The sequence below is a fragment of the Coregonus lavaretus genome, assembly GCF_964263955.1.
Source record: "Coregonus lavaretus genome assembly, chromosome: 32".
Taxonomy (NCBI): domain Eukaryota; kingdom Metazoa; phylum Chordata; class Actinopteri; order Salmoniformes; family Salmonidae; genus Coregonus; species Coregonus lavaretus.
This window is the reverse complement of record NC_140019.1, coordinates 33811922-33829893: the sequence shown is the minus strand read 5'-3', so window position 1 is coordinate 33829893 and position 17972 is coordinate 33811922. Positions and strand designations below refer to the sequence as shown.

Sequence of the window (17972 nt, the reverse complement as noted above, 5' to 3'; positions counted from 1 at the left end):
ATTTTCTTATAATTAGATGTGATGCCTAGCTTAAAAAGAATACATTAATGATCAAACATAATAGGGTTGTGCTGTACTGATATAGATTGTTTAACATAACAAGCTGTGACTAATGTGAGGAACCGTTAGGGGGGAGGCTGAGATAGACTTGTGACACACACACACACTGCCTCTTTGTTAAACCGCTCAAGGACATGTGTACTGCAACAATGAAGAAGAGGAAACTATGTCTGTGGTTGCTGACTCTCAAGACAAGTTGCAAAAACAACTGATGCCCGGCAACCGTGAAGCGCCAAGAGGCTGTGACCAGCCTGTGCGCCAACGATAGGCTGAGTAAGTTTAAACCACGCTCAGCCTCTACTCTGACAGGACCGCTTTGAGCGGGAACTATCTCTGTCAGAGTATTAAAGAATAACTTTGTGTTTGAGCAGTTAGTTCTCCGTTAGCCCTGTGAGGTGTTACAGTGAGCCCGTATATACGAAGATTGCATTTACCATTTATTCGCTTGACTAATTATATTAATAAAAAAGCTGAGAATATATTCAGTGACTTAGTGTTAAATTCTGTTCTGATACCAGATTCGAATGACACAACTTAACAATTGGTGACCCCGACGTGATCTGGTAGAAGGACTTCGCTGGAACTTGTCCGGCCGATTGGCCATTGCTGTCGTCGGACGGTGTGCCTCACAAATCCTGACCGGTCAGACAAAAAGGTAAGCAGACACCTATTGTGAATAACTAAAGTTCTGCATATTGGCATTATCCAAATTTATTTTGTGAGACACCTGTTCGATGTAAGCTACCAAATTGTATAATTCATAAAGTTGAAAACGTAATCAACAATTATTAGTTGAATGTATGAAGCGTGTATTGTGGTGAATGCAATTTTAAAACCGATCGATCGTTGATGATATAACGAGCGAATGAAATGTGCTAGGTAGTAACTACCAGTTGTGTATGTGGTTAGTCGGCGTACTTAACCGGAATGTGTGTGGGTAAACGTAGGTACAGTGGGGAGAACAAGTATTTGATACACTGCCGATTTTGCAGGTTTTCCTACTTACAAAGCCTGTAGAGGTCTGTAATTTTTATCATAGGTACACTTCAACTGTGAGAGATGGAATCTAAGACAAAAATCCAGAAAGTCACATTGTATGTTTTTTAAGTAATTCATTTGCATTTTATTGCATGACATAAGTATTTGATCACCTACCAACCAGTAAGAATTCTGGCTCTCACAGCCCTGTTAGTTTTTCTTTAAGAAGCCCTCCTGTTCTCCACTCATTACCTGTATTAACTGCACCTGTTTGAACTCGTTACCTGTATAAAAGACACCTGTCCACACACTCAAACAGACTCCAACCTCTCCACAATGGCCAAGACCAGAGAGCTGTGTAAGGACATCAGGGATAAAATGGTAGACCTGCACAAGGCTGGGATGGGCTACAGGACAATAGGCAAGCAGCTTGGTGAGAAGGCAACAACTGTTGGCGCAATTATTAGAAAATGGAAGAAGTTCAAGATGACGTCAATCACCCTCGGTCTGGGACTCCATGCAATATCTCACCTCGTGGGGCATCAATGATCATGAGGAAGGTGAGGGATCAGCCCAGAACTACACGGCAGGACCTGGTCAATGACCTGAAGAGAGCTGGGACCACAGTCTCAAAGAAAACCATTAGTAACACACTACGCCGTCATGGATTAAAATCCTGCAGCGCACGCAAGGTCCCCTTGCTCAAGCCAGTCCATGTCCAGGCCCGTCTGAAGTTTACCAAAGACCATCTGGATGATCCAGAGGAGGAATGGGAGAAGGTCATGTGGTCTGATGAGACAAAAATAGAGCTTTTTGGTCTAAACTCCACTCGCCGTGTTTGGAGGAAGAAGAAGGCTGAGTACAACCCCAAGAACACCATCCCAACCGTGAAGCATGGAGGTGGAAACATCATTCTTTGGGGATGCTTTTCTGCAAAGGGGACAGGACGACTGCACCGTATTGAGGGGAGGATGGATGGTGCCATGTATCGCGAGCCAACAATCTTGGCCAACAACCTCCTTCCCTCAGTAAGAGCATTGAAGATGGGTCGTGGCTGGGTCTTCCAGCATGACAACGACCTGAAACACACAGCCAGGGCAACTAAGGAGTGGCTCCGTAAGAAGCATCTCAAGGTCCTGGAGTGGCCTAGCCAGTCTCCAGACCTGAACCCAATAGAAAATCTTTGGAGGGAGCTGAAAGTCTGATTGCCCAGCGACAGCCCTGAAACCTGAAGGATCTGGAGAAGGTCTGTATGGAGGAGTGGGCCAAAATCCCTGCTGCAGTGTGTGCAAACCTGGTCAAGACCTACAGGAAACATATGATCTCTGTAATTGCAAACAAAGGTTTCTGTACCAACTATAAAGTTCTGCTTTTCTGATGTATCAAATACTTACAGTGGGGAAAAAAAGTATTTAGTCAGCCACCAATTGTGCAAGTTCTCCCACTTAAAAAGATGAGAGGCCTGTAATTTTCATCATAGGTACACGTCAACTATGACAGACAAATTGAGGAAAGAAAATCCAGAAAATCACATTGTAGGATTTTTAATGAATTTATTTGCAAATTATGGTGGAAAATAAGTATTTGGTCAATAACAAAAGTTTCTCAATACTTTGTTATATACCCTTTGTTGGCAATGACACAGGTCAAACGTTTTCTGTAAATCTTCACAAGGTTTTCACACACTGTTGCTGGTATTTTGGCCCATTCCTCCATGCAGATCTCCTCTAGAGCAGTGATGTTTCGGGGCTGTCGCTGGACAACACGGACTTTCAACTCCCTCCAAAGATTTTCTATGGGGTTGAGATCTGGAGACTGGCTAGGCCACTCCAGGACCTTGAAATGCTTCTTATGAAGCCACTCCTTCGTTGCCCGGGCGGTGTGTTTGGGATCATTGTCATGCTGAAAGACCCAGCCACGTTTCATCTTCAATGCCCTTGCTGATGCAAGGAGGTTTTCACTCAATCTCACGGTACATGGCCCTATTCATTCTTTCCTTTACACGGATCAGTCATCCTGGTCCCTTTGCAGAAAAACAGCCCCAAAGCATGATGTTTCCACCCCCATGCTTCACAGTAGGTATGGTGTTCTTTGGATGCAACTCAGCATTCTTTGTCCTCCAAACGCGACGAGTTGAGTTTTTACCAAAAAGTTATATTTTGGTTTCATCTGACCATATGACATTCTCCCAATCCTCTTCTGGATCATCCAAATGCACTCTAGCAAACTTCAGACGGGCCTGGACATGTACTGGCTTAAGCAGGGGGACACGTCTGGCACTGCAGGATTTGAGTCCCTGGCGGCGTAGTGTGTTACTGATGGTAGGCTTTGTTACTTTGGTCCCAGCTCTCTGCAGGTCATTCACTAGGTCCCCCCGTGTGGTTCTGGGATTTTTGCTCACCGTTCTTGTGATCATTTTGACCCCACGGGGTGAGATCTTGCGTGGAGCCCCAGATCGAGGGAGATTATCAGTGGTCTTGTATGTCTTCCATTTCCTAATAATTGCTCCCACAGTTGATTTCTTCAAACCAAGCTGCTTACCTATTGCAGATTCAGTCTTCCCAGCTTGGTGCAGGTCTACAATTTTGTTTCTGGTGTCCTTTGACAGCTCTTTGGTCTTGGCCATAGTGGAGTTTGGAGTGTGACTGTTTGAGGTTGTGGACAGGTGTCTTTTATACTGATAACAAGTTCAAACAGGTGCCATTAATACAGCTAACGAGTGGAGGACAGAGGAGCCTCTTAAAGAAGAAGTTACAGGTCTGTGAGAGCCAGAAATCTTGCTTGTTTGTAGGTGACCAAATACTTATTTTCCACCATAATTTGCAAATAAATTCATTAAAAATCCTACAATGTGATTTTCTGGAAAAAAAATCTCAATTTGTCTGTCATAGTTGACATGTACCTATGATGAAAATTACAGGCCTCTCATCTTTTTAAGTGGGAGAACTTGCACAATTGGTGGCTGACTAAATACTTATTTTCCCCACTGTATATCCAGAGAATGCCAGACTTTGATGCCAAAGTTTGATGACAAAATCTGCCCACAAAGAACTGCCACGCCACCTTCCTGTTCAAGTGAGCACAGCACAACAAGGTGAGTCCAAAAATGTATTGTATGCTGCTGCATAAATGATGTAATATGCCAGGGAGATTTGTGTACTGTAGCTAAGAAAGTAATACTAAGTGTATGTTGTGTAGTAAAATGTTAGTAGCCCATGTGCCTCACCCTAATAATTTGGTCTATTTTGCCCTCTTAATTCCGCGTACTGTTCTGACTTGGTGGAGCACATGTAGCCTATAGCCTGTTTTAGAGAAATGTAATCATCGAATATTGTAAGAGCTTTCAATGTCTGCTTATATGCCCCCTTTATTTATCCTACGGTTCTGACTTGGTGTACAGGGAAAATGCTGTAAGAATGGGCCATGTTCTGAATTCTGTCGCTGTACATTTCAAAAGTGCTGAAAAAATAGTTATATTGACTACGTCCGTCCTAGCTCGCTCATTAATGTCTTAATCGAAATTACGGATTGCCTCTTATCCGCTCATCGTCCCCTTTTTTTTAAAGGCAGTAAATGAGGCTGATGAACTGTTTCGCAGACAGACAAGGCTCTGCTGATGTAGCAGTGGTAAGGTGTTGGGAGTGCGGTTGGGACAGCTTTATGTAGGTCCTAACAGTTTGTGGGCACCATTAGTCACCGTTATAGTGCAGTTAATGTATTGTTTAGTGTTGTGTAGTGGCTTTGCTGGCTTGCATAAAAAAAATAAAAAAAATGTTTGCCCCACCAAGATTGACACGCTAAAATCGCCACTGCATTTACCTCACTCATCCTCTCTTGCTCATGTGGGGAGCTACTTCCTGAGATTTGATTGATGCAACAATCCAGCCAATGGTTAGGTGATTGTGGTTTTGGCAGAGGGAACTGATTGGTCAGGAGTAAAAGATCCTGCCCCCAGAGCTGCATAAATCACATTTTTACTTGCAAATCTCTTTCTACAAATTTACAAAACATTTTACAAGTTCATGAATCTTTTGGTAACATGACAACAGTTACAGAACTCTGTGTGCGGCAGATTCAAAATCTGCAAGTGTATTTTTTATTTACAGCAGAATATTCATACTCATAAATGGACCTGTAATAATTCTGAAAATAAATTATACTTGCGAATCTTATTGAATGTATGAACAAATGTCAAGTTACAAGTTTGCGACCATTGTTAAATCTTTCACATATGATACAAGCTTGCTAAATTAAATTCCACATTTGCAATCATATTTGCAACCACGAATGTCAATGTACTACCACGAAATTCAAAATACATGCTCACGTAGTTCTGTCATCATTATAATCCTATAGATTTGGAGCACAGTTGAAAGGTTAATGCGCTGTACTTTTTAAAGCATGAGATATAATGCCTTGAGAGCATGATAATTTGGTCAAATGCATGTGACTCATGGCCAATGCTTGAGAGTTGGCAGCTCAGACTAAATGTAATAATTCTACATAGAAAGAAACAGTCAACCATTGAGCTCTATCAGATAATGAAGAGACAGACTGGCTGGACTGTCAGCACCATGGGCAGACAACAACAGCAACACTGGCAAGTGGCAACTGGGCAGAGAGAGTTCAGTCAGTGATTTTCCACCCTCTTTCCCGCCGTTGTATGTTTGGCGCCAGAAGTTGTCTCGCGGACCAGTGGGCTTTGTTTGGCGCCAGAAGTTGTCTCGCGGACCAGTGGGCTTGTTCAATTGCTCGCGAAATTTACCTCAGTTTAGAGTGACTGAACTGTGGATGGTCGGATTATATTGGCTCGATTTTCCAAACAACGGTTTCAAAAGGCAGGTAATTTAGCTAGCTAGAATACCAGGCTATAAATAGTAAAATATTGCTATGTTATTAGCTATATTGAGAATAATTTGTTAGCTCGGTAATGTACAGTAGCTAACGTTAGCTACGTTACCATAAACAAGTTTGCAGTGCTAAATTACAGAAGTACAGTACTGTAACGTAGCTAGCTAGCGAACGTTACTGTGTTAACTACTATATTTGTACCTAGCTAGTGCTAGCTAGCTAGCTAAAAGACTAACGCTAACGTTAGCTAGTTAACCAAAATAGTCAAATTAGCTACCTGCTGACAAATTAACACTTGATAATGATATTAACTATTTTCCTATATTTCGCACTTGTAGCTACAAGTTCAGGGGCAAAGAACTTCGAGGGAAGACAGCTAAAATGAGTTCTTCGGAAGAGGTGAGTTGAGAAATGCCTAGAAAGTTTATCAGCTAACAGTAGCTAACTAGCATAGACAAAGATACTGATGATGGGACTAGAGGACAGGGGAACAGGACTTCCACGGGTCTTGCGGGTCCCGCAGGAGTCTGTCAGGAATGGGAGTCAAATTCTAGAGTCAAGTTCGGGACAGGATGGGACAGTATCAAACAGTCCACAATAAAGGTCAGTACAGGAATAGTGTTAAACTATTTTGGGAGGAAATATGTAATGTATGTAGCATTTCATAAAAGAAAACCAACAATATAGGCTAGGCCTAATATAGTTTACTTAATAGAAATCGATAACAAAATATATTGTAATTTCTCCTCTCCCAGTTCGCTCGCTGTTAGGTCCAGTTGTTGCTTCTGTAGTTACTAGGCTGCCTCAATTGCCAACCTACATCAGTTGCAGCCAAGGACCCCTCACTAACATTAACATTAAACCCAAGGATAGATGTTTTAGTTCAATTTGATGGAGTTCAGTTGTCTTTGACAACAAAGGAACGAAGTACATGGCTTGTAAAAAATTCTGCGGTTTAATCAAATAGGCTACGAACCTGAGAGCGGGCATACTGTAGCTGCTCAACTCCCAACAACTTTACTGTCAATCCCAATTGTTCGAGTATTTAACTAAACCGTGCCATCTGAGGTGAAGAGTGAAAAAAAAAATTGATTGACTTATGCAGTACTGCCGCTCAGGTTATACATATTTGATGATCATGTTGTAAATGTCAATGCCTTGTAAATGTTAATGTGTGCAGTGCTCAGCTGTAGGCTACAGTTTTATGCCTGTGCTGGGCAGACCATCCTGCTGGGGTCTCTGTCCTCATCCTCCAGCCTTAATCGATCTATATTTAGGTCATTGATAGAATAAGACTTAGGCCTACAGTCAGTGCATTTAACTAAAATAGGTAAGACAACCAAATGTCACAGTCGCATATTGCATTACTGAAATTATTGTAAATACTTCCTAAACAAACACAATAGCCTACATATTTCTGCGCGCAAATGGATGGGAGTGATTTTTATCGGGAAGGGACAGTAATATTCCAGGGATATAGAATTTGCGGGATCAGGACAGCACAGGAAAACAAATTACAGGACAAGATGGGACAGGAATTCATTTTCACTCCCATGTCAACCTCTAGATGGGACCACTTAAGATGGAGAGGTAGAATTTAGCCATCTATCTATCTAGGTAGCTACTGTATCTGATATGGTGGTCCTCTGTAGCTCAGCTGGTAGAGCACGGCGCTTGTAACGCCAGGGTAGTGGGTTTGATCCCCGGGACCACCCATACACACAAATGTATGCACGCATGACTGTAAGTCGCTTTGGATAAAAGCGTCTGCTAAATGGCATATTATTATTATATTATTATATGTTCAGGTGATTTCTGCTTGTGCCATTTGTACCTGAGCCAACATTATAGCTACACCTGCACACTCCCACTAGGATGATTTCGATGATCTGAAGACCTATTTCTCAAAGATGGAATGGACCCATCTAGTGAAATGTGAGAAAGTTCGGTACAGAAACTTGAAGAGGAACCACCTGGCTATGCTTACTATAGGTAAGTGTCCCAGATGTAGCTGAACAGTGACAAAATGACAATTTTGTAAAGATATTTATAACTTAACCCACGATAGTTAATCTGTGTTGTTTATAGTGGGAGCAAATGACGCATAGTCAGGGTTGCCAGGTCTAGCTGAAATTTCTAGCCCAATGACCACTCAAACCCCGCCCACAAGGGCTGAATAGCAGGCATAAAATGTTTTTCCATAATGTTATCGAGCGAATTATGAAGGAATATCGACGTAATATGTATCGACATAGGCTAAGAAGAAAATTAGGTTTCCATTTAAATAATAGTTATTGTGAGCTTAAAAATAGATCGCAAGAGAAAATAGAATTTGCCCTTATTAAACTGGCCAGATCATTTTTCATCAATGGATGTTGATTTAACTTGTTTTGACTGCTATGATTAAGCAATAAGGCCCAAGGAGGTGTGTTATGTGGCCAATATACCACGGCTGTTCTTAGGACGTATCCCTTAGCCGTGGTATATCAAAAATCAAATAAGTCGGAAGTTTACATACACTAAGGTTGGAGTCATTAAAACTTGTTTTTCAAACCACTTTTCAACCACAAAACTTGTTTTTCAACCACTTAAAACTTGTTTTTCAACCACGCAAAAATCTTGTTAACAAACTATAGTTTTGGCAAGTTGGTTAGGACATCTACTTTGTGCATGACACAAGTAATTTTTCCAACAATTGTTTACAGACAGATTATTTCACTTATAATTCACTGTATCACAATTCCAGTGGGTCAGAAGTTTACATACACGAAGTTGACTGTGCCTTTAAACATCTTGGAAAATTCCAGAAAATGATGTCATGGCTTTAGAAGCTTCTGATGGGCTAATTTACATCATTTGAGTCAATTGGAGGTGTACCTGTGGATGTATTTCAAGGCCTACCTTCAAACTCAGTGCCTCTTTGCTTGACATCATGGGAAAATCAAAAGAAATCAGCCAAGACCTCGGGGGGAAAAAATGGTAGACCTCCACAAGTCTGGTTCATCCTTGGGAGCAATTTCCAAATGCCTAAAGGTACCACGTTCATCTGTACAAACAATAGTACGCAAGTATAAACACCATGGGACCGAGACGCGTTCTGTCTCCTAGAGATGAACGTACTTTGGTGCGGAAAGTGCAAATAAATTCCAGAACAACAGCAAAGGACCTGCCATAAAAACGTCAGACTACGGTTTGCAACTGCACATGGGGACAAAGATCGTACTTTTTGGAGAAATGTCCTCTGGTCTGACGAAACAAAAATGGAACTGTTTGACCAAATCAAATCAAATTGTATTGGCCACATGCGCCGAATACAACGGGTGCAGACATTACAGTGAAATGCTTACTTACAGCCCTTAACCAACAGTGCATTTATTTTTAATAAAAAAGTAAAATTAAACAACAAAAGTGTTGAGAAAAAAAGAGCAGAAGTAAAATAAAGTGACAGTAGGGAGGCTATATATACAGGGGGGTACCAGTGCAGAGTCAATGTGCGGGGGCACCGGCTAGTTGAGGTAGTTGAAGTAATATGTACATGTGGGTAGAGTTAAAGTGACTATGCATAAATAATGAACAGAGTAGCAGCAGCATAAAAAGAGGGGGTGGGGGGCAGTGCAAATAGTCCGGGTAGCCATCGTTATGTTTGGAGGAAAAAAGGGGGTACCTTGCAAGCTGAAAAACAACATCCCAACCGTGAAGCAAGGGGGTGGCAGCATCATGCTGTGGGGGTGCTTTGCTGCAGGAGGGACTGGTGCACTTCACAAAATAGATGGCATCATGAGGAAGGAAAATTATGTGGATATATTGAAGCAACATCTCAAGACATCAGTCAGGAAGTTAAAGCTTGGTCGCAAATGGCTCTTCCAAATGGACAATGACCCCAAGCATACTTCCAAAGTTGTGGCAAAATGGCTTAAGGACAACAAAGTCAAGGTATTGGAGTGGCCATCACAAAGCCTTGACCTCAATCCTATAGAACATTTGTGGGCAGAACTGAAAAAACGTGTGCGAGCAAGGAGGCCTACAAACCTGACTCAGTTACACCAGCTCTGTCAGGAGGAATGGGGCAAAATTCACCAACTTATTGTGGGAAGCTTGTAGAAGGCTACCTGAAACGTTTGACCCAAGTTAAACAATTTAAAGGCAATGCTACCAAATACTAATTGAGTGTATGTAAACTTCCGACCCACTGGGAATGTGATGAAATAAATAAAAGCTTAAATAAATCATTCTGTCTACTATTATTCTGACATTTCACATTCTTGCAATAAAGTGGTGATCCTAACTGACCTAAAACAGGGAATTTTTACTAGGATTAAATGTCAGGAATTGTGAAAAAAAAGAGTTACATGTATTTGGCTAAGGTGTATGTAAACTTCCGACTTCAAGTGTACGTCTATATTATTCTCAGAGGCTACCCGGAACATATCCCAGTCCGCGTGATCAAAACAATCTTGAAGCGTGGATTCCGATTGGTCAGACCAGTGTTCAATAGTCCTTAGCACGGGTGCTTCCTGTTTTGAGTTTCTGCGTATAGGAATGGGAGGAGAAAAATGGAGTCGTGGTCAGATTTGCCGGAAGGAGGTCCGGGGAGGGCGTTGTATGCATTGCGGAAATTAGTGTAGCAGTGAGCTAGTGTTCTTCCAGCCGAGTGCTACAGTCAATATGCTGATATAATTTAAGTAGCCCTTTTCTCAAATTTGCTTTGTTAAAATCCCCAGCTACAATAAATGCAGCCTCAGGATATATGGTTTCCTGTTTGCGTAAAGTCCATTGAAGTTCCTTGAGGGTCATCGTGGTATCTGCTTGAGGGGGGATATACACGGCTGTAACAATAACCAAAGAGAATTATCTTGGGAGATAATACGTCGGCATTTGATTGTGAGGAATTCTAGGTCAGGTGAACAAAATTAGAATTACACCATGAGTCGCTAATCATAAAACAACCCCCCCCCTTCTTCTTCCCGGAGAGATGTTTATTCCTGTCGGCGCGATGTACTGAGAACCCAGATGACTGTATGGACGGGGACAGTATATCCCGAGAGAGCCATGTTTCCGTGAAACAGTATGTTACAATCCCTGATGTCTCTCTGGAAAGCAACCCCTGCCCTGATCTCGTCCACTTTGTTATCTAGGGACTGGACATTAGCAAATAATATACTCTGAAGTGATGGGCGGTGTGCGCGCCTCTCATCCCGCGGCGTTGTTTTGGGTCGGCATCTGGAATCAGTTCCAATGCCCTGGGTGGTGCGGACAAAGGATCCGCTTAGGGAAAGTTGTATTCCTGATCGTAGTGTTGGTAAGTTGACGCTGCTCTGATATCCAATAGTTCTTCCCGGCTGTATGTAATAACACTTAAGGTTTTCTGAGCTAACGATGTAAGAAATAATACGTAAAAAAACAAAATACTGCAAAGTTTCCTAAGGACAAGAAGCGAGGCAGCCCTCTCTGTCGGCGCCATTTCTACATGGCCATATACCACAAACCCCGGAGGTGCCTTATTCAGATTCAGAAATCATGAATGTCCTCAGAGGCAATTCACATATAAAAAAGTATACTTTTTTAAATAGCAAAGGATGTTTACAATGAAGTAGGCTGGGTAAGTGCAATTTCATAGTTAAAGTGCAAGTGATAAAGGGTAATTAGTCCAACATTTTGTTAAGTTGCAGAATTGCATTCGGAATAAATGAGTACCTGTGGCCAGGAGCTGGAATTCAGGGTGGAGTGGGTGGGAAGAGTCAACCGCTATTTTATTTGCCTTCTGGAGGGCTCTGCCCAGGCAGAGAGATGACAGTTCTTGCTGTTGCTGCCCCATGATTTTTCTGCGAGTCCTGACTATCCTATTCTATCCACGTAGTCTTCAGATATACTATATATTCTATCCACATACTGTCCATAATGTCTATACACCCATCACATATATACAGTACCAGTCAAAAGTTTGGACACACCTACTCATTCAAGGGTTATTTGTACTATTTTCTACATTGTAGAATAATAGTGAAGACATCAAAACTATGAAATAACACATATGGAATCATGTAGTAACCAAAAAAGTGTTAAACATATAAAAATATATTTTATATTTGAGATTCTTCAAAGTAGCCACCCTTTGCCTTGATGATGGCTTTGCACACTCTTGGCATTCTCTCAACCAGCTTCTCCTGGAATGCTTTTCAAAGGAGTTCCCACATATGCTGAGCACTTCTTGGCTGCTTTTCCTTCACTCTGCGGTCCAACTCATCCCAAACCATCTCAATTGGGTTGAGGTCGGGTGTTTGTGGAGGCCAGGTCATCTGATGCAGCACTCCATCACTCTCCTGCTTGGTCAAATAGCCCTTCCACAGCCTGGAGGCGTGTTGGGTCATTGTCCTGTTGAAAAACAAATTATAGTCTCACTAAGCGCAAACCAGATGGGATGGCGTATCGCTGCAGAATGCTGTGGTAGCCATGCTGGTTAAGTGTGCCTTGAATTCTAAATAAATCACAGTGTCACCAGCATAACACCATCACACCTCCTCCTCCTCCTCCATGCTTCACGGTGGGAACCACACATGCGGAGATCATCTGTTCACCTACTCTGCGTCTCACGAAGACACGGAACTAAAAATCTCAAATTTGGACTCATCAGACCAAAGGACAGATTTCCACCGGTCTAATGTCCATTGCTCGTGTTTCTTGGCCCAAGCAAGTCTCTTCTTATTATTGGTATCCTTTAATAGTGGTTTCTTTGCAGCAATTCAACCATGAAGGCCTGATTCACGCAGCCTCCTCTGAACAGTTGATGTTGAGATGTGTCTGTTACTTGAACTCTGTGAATCATTTATTTGGGCTGCAATTTCTGAGGCTGGTAACTCTAATTAACTTATCTGCAGCAGAGGTAACTCTGGGTCTTCCATTCCTGTGGCGGTCCTCGTGAGAGCCAGTTTCATCACAGCGCTTGATGGTTTTTGCGGCTGCACTTCATGAAACTTGACTGACCTTCATGTCTTAAAGTAATGATGGACTGTCGTTTCTCTTTGCTAATTTGAGCTGTTCTTGCCATAATATGGACATGGTCTTTTACCAAATAGGGCTATCTTCTGTATACCACCCCTACCTTGTCACACCACAACTGATTGGTTCAAACGCATTAAGAAAAATCAATTCCTGTTAATTGAAATGCATTCCAGGTGACTACCTCATGAAGCTGGTTGAGAGAATGCCAAGCATGTGCAAAGCTGTCATCAATAAATATATTTTGATTTGTTACTATATCATAAAAATAAAGAAAACCCTTGAATGAGTAGGTGTGTCCACAAACTTTTGACTGGTACTGTATATACTGTATATTGATACTCCGACATTGCTCGTCCTAATATTTATATATTTCTAATTCCATTATTTTACTTTTAAATTTGTGTGTATTGTTAGATATTACTGCACTGTTGGTGCTAGGAACGCAAGCGTTTTTTGCTACACCCGCAATAACATCTGCTAAACGTGTGTGACCAATAACATTTGATTTGATTTGACTATCTTGCCCAATCTATTTTTCTGTGCAATGTTGATATTCCCAAACTAGCAGGTCAAGCAGTAGAACAGAATGCTCTCAATTCATGGTTTATAAAAGATAACTATGATGGTTAGATCAACATAAACAAAAGTGCAGTTTCCATAGGAAATACAGTCTGTTGGCCTTTCTTAAAAGTAGTGTCAGGACACTGATCCCAGGACAGCTTGTTGTCAATGACTAGCCTAAGGTATTTTTACTCCTCCACTATTTCGATGGGCTCACCTTCTATAAGTGATGGTGTGTACATGGTAGTGTTCCTTCGAAAGTCAATCACCATATCCTTTGTTTTTGATGTGTTTAATTTTAGATGGGATGACTCGCACCAGACAGTAAAGTCATACAGAGCCTGTCCGTGCTTGGTCTCATCCCCTTTGAGGAGACTGACCAAAGCAGTGTCGGCAGCATATTTGACCAGGTGGTGCCCTGGGAACTGGCTCCGGCAGCTGTCTGTATACAATATTAATGCTATTATAAACTTGTTACCAAAGTAATTAGTAAAAAAACAGTAAAAAATATATATGTTTTTATCATACCCTTGGTACACCGTCTGATGATATACCACGGCTTTCAACAAATCAGCATTCAAGGCTCAAACCACCAAGTTTATAATTAAGCAATAAGGCCTAAGGTTTTGTGGTATATGGCCAATATACCACGGCTAAGGGCTGTTCTAAAGCACGACACAACTTAGTGCCTGGATACAGCCCGTAGACGTGGTATATTGGCCATATACCACAAACCCCTGAGGTGCCTTATTGCTATAATAAACTGGTTACCAACGTAATTAGAGCAGTAAAAATAAATGTTTTGTCATACCTGTGGTATGTGGTCTGATATACCACGGCTGTCAACCAATCAGCATTCAGGGCTTGAACCACCCAGTTTATGAATGGAAATAAATTCCATTTGCTCATGTGCACAACTATAGATAAATCCGACAGGAGAGTTTGAGTGATGAAGTTGGACATAGGATCTCGAAATCTCTGCAAGAAACACTTAGACGAATTTCAAAAAATGAATGTTAGGCTATTTCCTGGCAATTGTGCTGTTAATATGTGCCAGATGTTAAGACTACTGTCAAGATCGTCATGATAAGGAGTAGACCAAGGCGCAGCGTTGCAAGCAAACATCTTCTTAATAAATGAAACACGATCAAAACAAACAAAGACGATAACGTGACAGTACACGGTGAAACTAAACTACCTCGAAACAAGAACCCACCAAACACAAAGGAAAACCGACAGTTTAAATATGGCTCCCAATCAGAGATAACGAGCCGACAGCTGACACTCGTTACCTCCGATTGGGAGTCACTCAGGTACACATAGAAAAAGAACAACTAGACTACCCAACATAGAAAACGAAAACACACCGAAACAAACACACCCTGGCACAACAACACGAGTCCATAGCCAGAGTGTGACAGTACCCCCCCCTAAAGGCGCGGACTGCGACCGCGCCTAACTACGAGCAAACAAGGGAGGGTTGGGTGGGCATTCCTCCTCGGCGGCGGCTCCGGCTCCGGGCTTGATCCCCACTTCCTCTCCATCCCCCCAAAGTACTCCTGGTCCTGTCTAGCCCCGCTGGCCGGAGCCGGACTGACGACACGCGCCCCTGGCTTGGTGCGTAGAGCATGAATGGACCGGACTGGTCTGGCGATGCGCACCACCGACTTGGTGCGGAGAGCAGGAACGAGCCGGACAGGGCTGACGAGACGCACCACAGACTTGGTGCGGGAAGCTTGGACGGACCGGACCTGGCTGACGATACGCACCCTCGGCTTGATGCGTGGAGCCGGAACGGACCTCACCAGGCTGACGACTCGCATCCCTGGCTTGGTGCGAGTAGCAGGAGTGGGCTGGATCAGGCTGACGTCTCGCACCCTTGGCTTGGTGCGAGTAGCAGGAACGGGCTGGACCAGGCCGACGACTCGTACCCCTGGCTTGGTGCGAGTAGCAGGAACGGGCTGGACCAGGCTGACGACTCGCACTCTTGGCTTGATGCGAGTAGCAGGAACGGGCTGGACCAGGCTGACGACTCGTACCCCTGGCTTGGTGCGAGTAGCAGGAACGGGCTGGACCAGGCTGGCGACTCGCACCCCTGGTTTGGTGCGAGTGGCAGGAACAGGCCGGGCTGGGCTGGCGACGCACACCGTAGGCTTCGTGCGTTGAGCAGGAACAGGCCGGGCTGGACTGACGACGCGCACCACTGACTTGGTGGGAATGGCAGGAACAGGCCGGGACGACTGCACCGTATTGAGGGGAGGATGGATGGGGCCATGTATCGCGAGCCAACAATCTTGGCCAACAACCTCCTTCCCTCAGTAAGAGCACTGAAGATGGGTCGTGGCTGGGTCTTCCAGCATGACAACGACCTGAAACACACAGCCAGGGCAACTAAGGAGTGGCTCCGTAAGAAGCATCTCAAGTTCCTGGAGTGGCCTAGCCAGTCTCCAGACCTGAACCCAATAGAAAATCTTTGGAGGGAGCTGAAAGTCCGTATTGCCCAGCGACAGCCCTGAAACCTGAAGGAGCTGGAGAAGGTCTGTATGGAGGAGTGGGCCAAAATCCCTGCTGCAGTGTGTGCAAACCTGGTCAAGACCTACAGGAAACGTATCTGTACCAAATATAAAGTTCTGCTTTTCTGATGTATCAAATACTTATGTCATGCAATAAAATGCAAATTAATTACTTAAAAATAATACAATGTGATTTTCTGGATTTTTGTTTTAGATTCCGTCTCTCACAGTTGAAGTGTACCTATGATAAAAATTACATACCTCTACATGCTTTGTAAGTAGGAAAACCTGCAAAATCGGCAGTGTATCAAATACTTGTTCTCCCCACTGTATAACAACGAATGTAATGTACTAGATACCGGGTATCAAGTTTGATTGTGGTTATTAAGTCTGGGACTATTATTAACGAGACTGAGTGAAGTTTGGGAGGCCAACCCAATCGTGTGAATGAAGTACATTAGATATTAGTCGGCGCACTAATATCGGTTTGAATGATCCACGGATAATAAATACAGGCAAGGTCCCGTAGCTGTACGGGCTAGGTTCTCTCCAAGGCAAGGTCCCGTAGCTGTACGGGCTAGGTTCTCTCCAAGGCAAGGTCCCGTAGCTGTACGGGCTAGGTTCTCTCCAAGGCAAGGTCCTGTAATTGTGAACATATTACAGGCTAGGTTCTAGGTTATACTGAGGAGGTTTACTGAGTGTATGTAGTACATTTGATATTAGTCAGAGATCTAATATCGGTTTGGTTGACCTACGGGTAAATAAAAGGTTGGGGACCTGAGTTATATCATTCAATTCAGCGCTAAGGAAATAGATCACTAGGAGTAATAAATAAACTTGGATAGTTCGATCACGGTAGATTAAAATTAAATATGACCAACCAGGAGACTGAGAGGGTGCTGAAAGCATTGAAGTCAGCACTAGAAATGAATGGGGGTAAAGACGGTAAGGATTGGAAAGAACGGGGGGAGATTCGATGGGGATGTTCACCATAAAAGTGCTGCCAAAACCATCACCAGCCCCGACCGGACAGGGACAGATCCAGTCGACCCACTCCACCACTCCAGGCCCAGCTCGGACTCCACCCACAAAGGTACCAAACCCCGTTCAGCAATACCAGTCCTGACAGGAGTATCTCTAAAGCCCTAGTTGGTTTAGATAAACTATCAGCTGAAATGAAGAGCATGGCTGGAGTGGAGGAAAACAGACTGTTTTCTTGGTTGGGTGAGTGGTTTGGTAAGTATGCTGCACTGGTGGTTACTGGATTTCTGACCCTAAAAGTCTGTTACAGATGTCGTGCACGCTGCTGGTATGATGTCGTGCACGCTGCTGGTATGATGTCGTGCACGCTGCTGGTATGATGTCGTGCACGCTGCTGGTATGATGCCTTTGCTGGAGGCACAAGAAGGAGATGCAGACACTGAGTCTAGCTTTCGGAGGAAAATGGGGTTGACAAAGGATGACCCTTGGTTTGCTATTGGTGAGGTGGTGGAGTGACACCCTAGTGGGTGTCTAAAGGGGGAATCAAAATTCCCTGTTTGTGTTTTTATGTTTTAATCCATTTTAACTATTGTGAATGTTTGTCTTTCCTTAGGTGAAGGTTTGCAGTTCCTGGGTGGCTGGTAGCCAACCTAGTACAAGTTAGGTATAGATGGAAGACTGAAGGCCTTTTTATTATCATTATTGCCTATTAATAAAAGTGTGATTATTTTTGTTTGTATTGTATTTTAATGAGTGACACCCTAGTGGGTGTCAAAAGGGGGAATCCTAAATTTCCCTGAAATTTCTTATTTTGGGTTCACACCCAGCGGGTGTGAAAAGGGGGATTGTGGGGATCTATTTTCTTACTAGATGTGATGCCTAGCTTAGAAAGAATACATTAATGATTAAACATAATAGGTTTGTGCTGTACTGATATAGATTGTTTAACATAACAAGCTGTGATTAATGTGAGGAACCGTTAGGGGGTAGGCTGAGACAGACTTGTGACTCACACACACACTGCCTCTT

At 43.2% G+C, this 17972-nt stretch overlaps 1 protein-coding gene across 1 annotated transcript in view; it reads left to right on the top strand.

Moving 5' to 3' along the window:
• LOC311107260 (histone-lysine N-methyltransferase PRDM9-like) overlaps nt 1-17588 on the top strand; it is a gene marked incomplete at both ends in the record, with an annotated part of 32719 nt that extends 15131 nt beyond the window's left edge. The window contains one exon of the mRNA XM_084149740.1: nt 17557-17588. Coding sequence (XP_084005866.1) covers nt 17557-17588 — 32 coding nt within the window. The remainder of the gene's footprint in view (nt 1-17556) is intronic.
• Nucleotides 17589-17972: the final 384 nt, after the last annotated feature.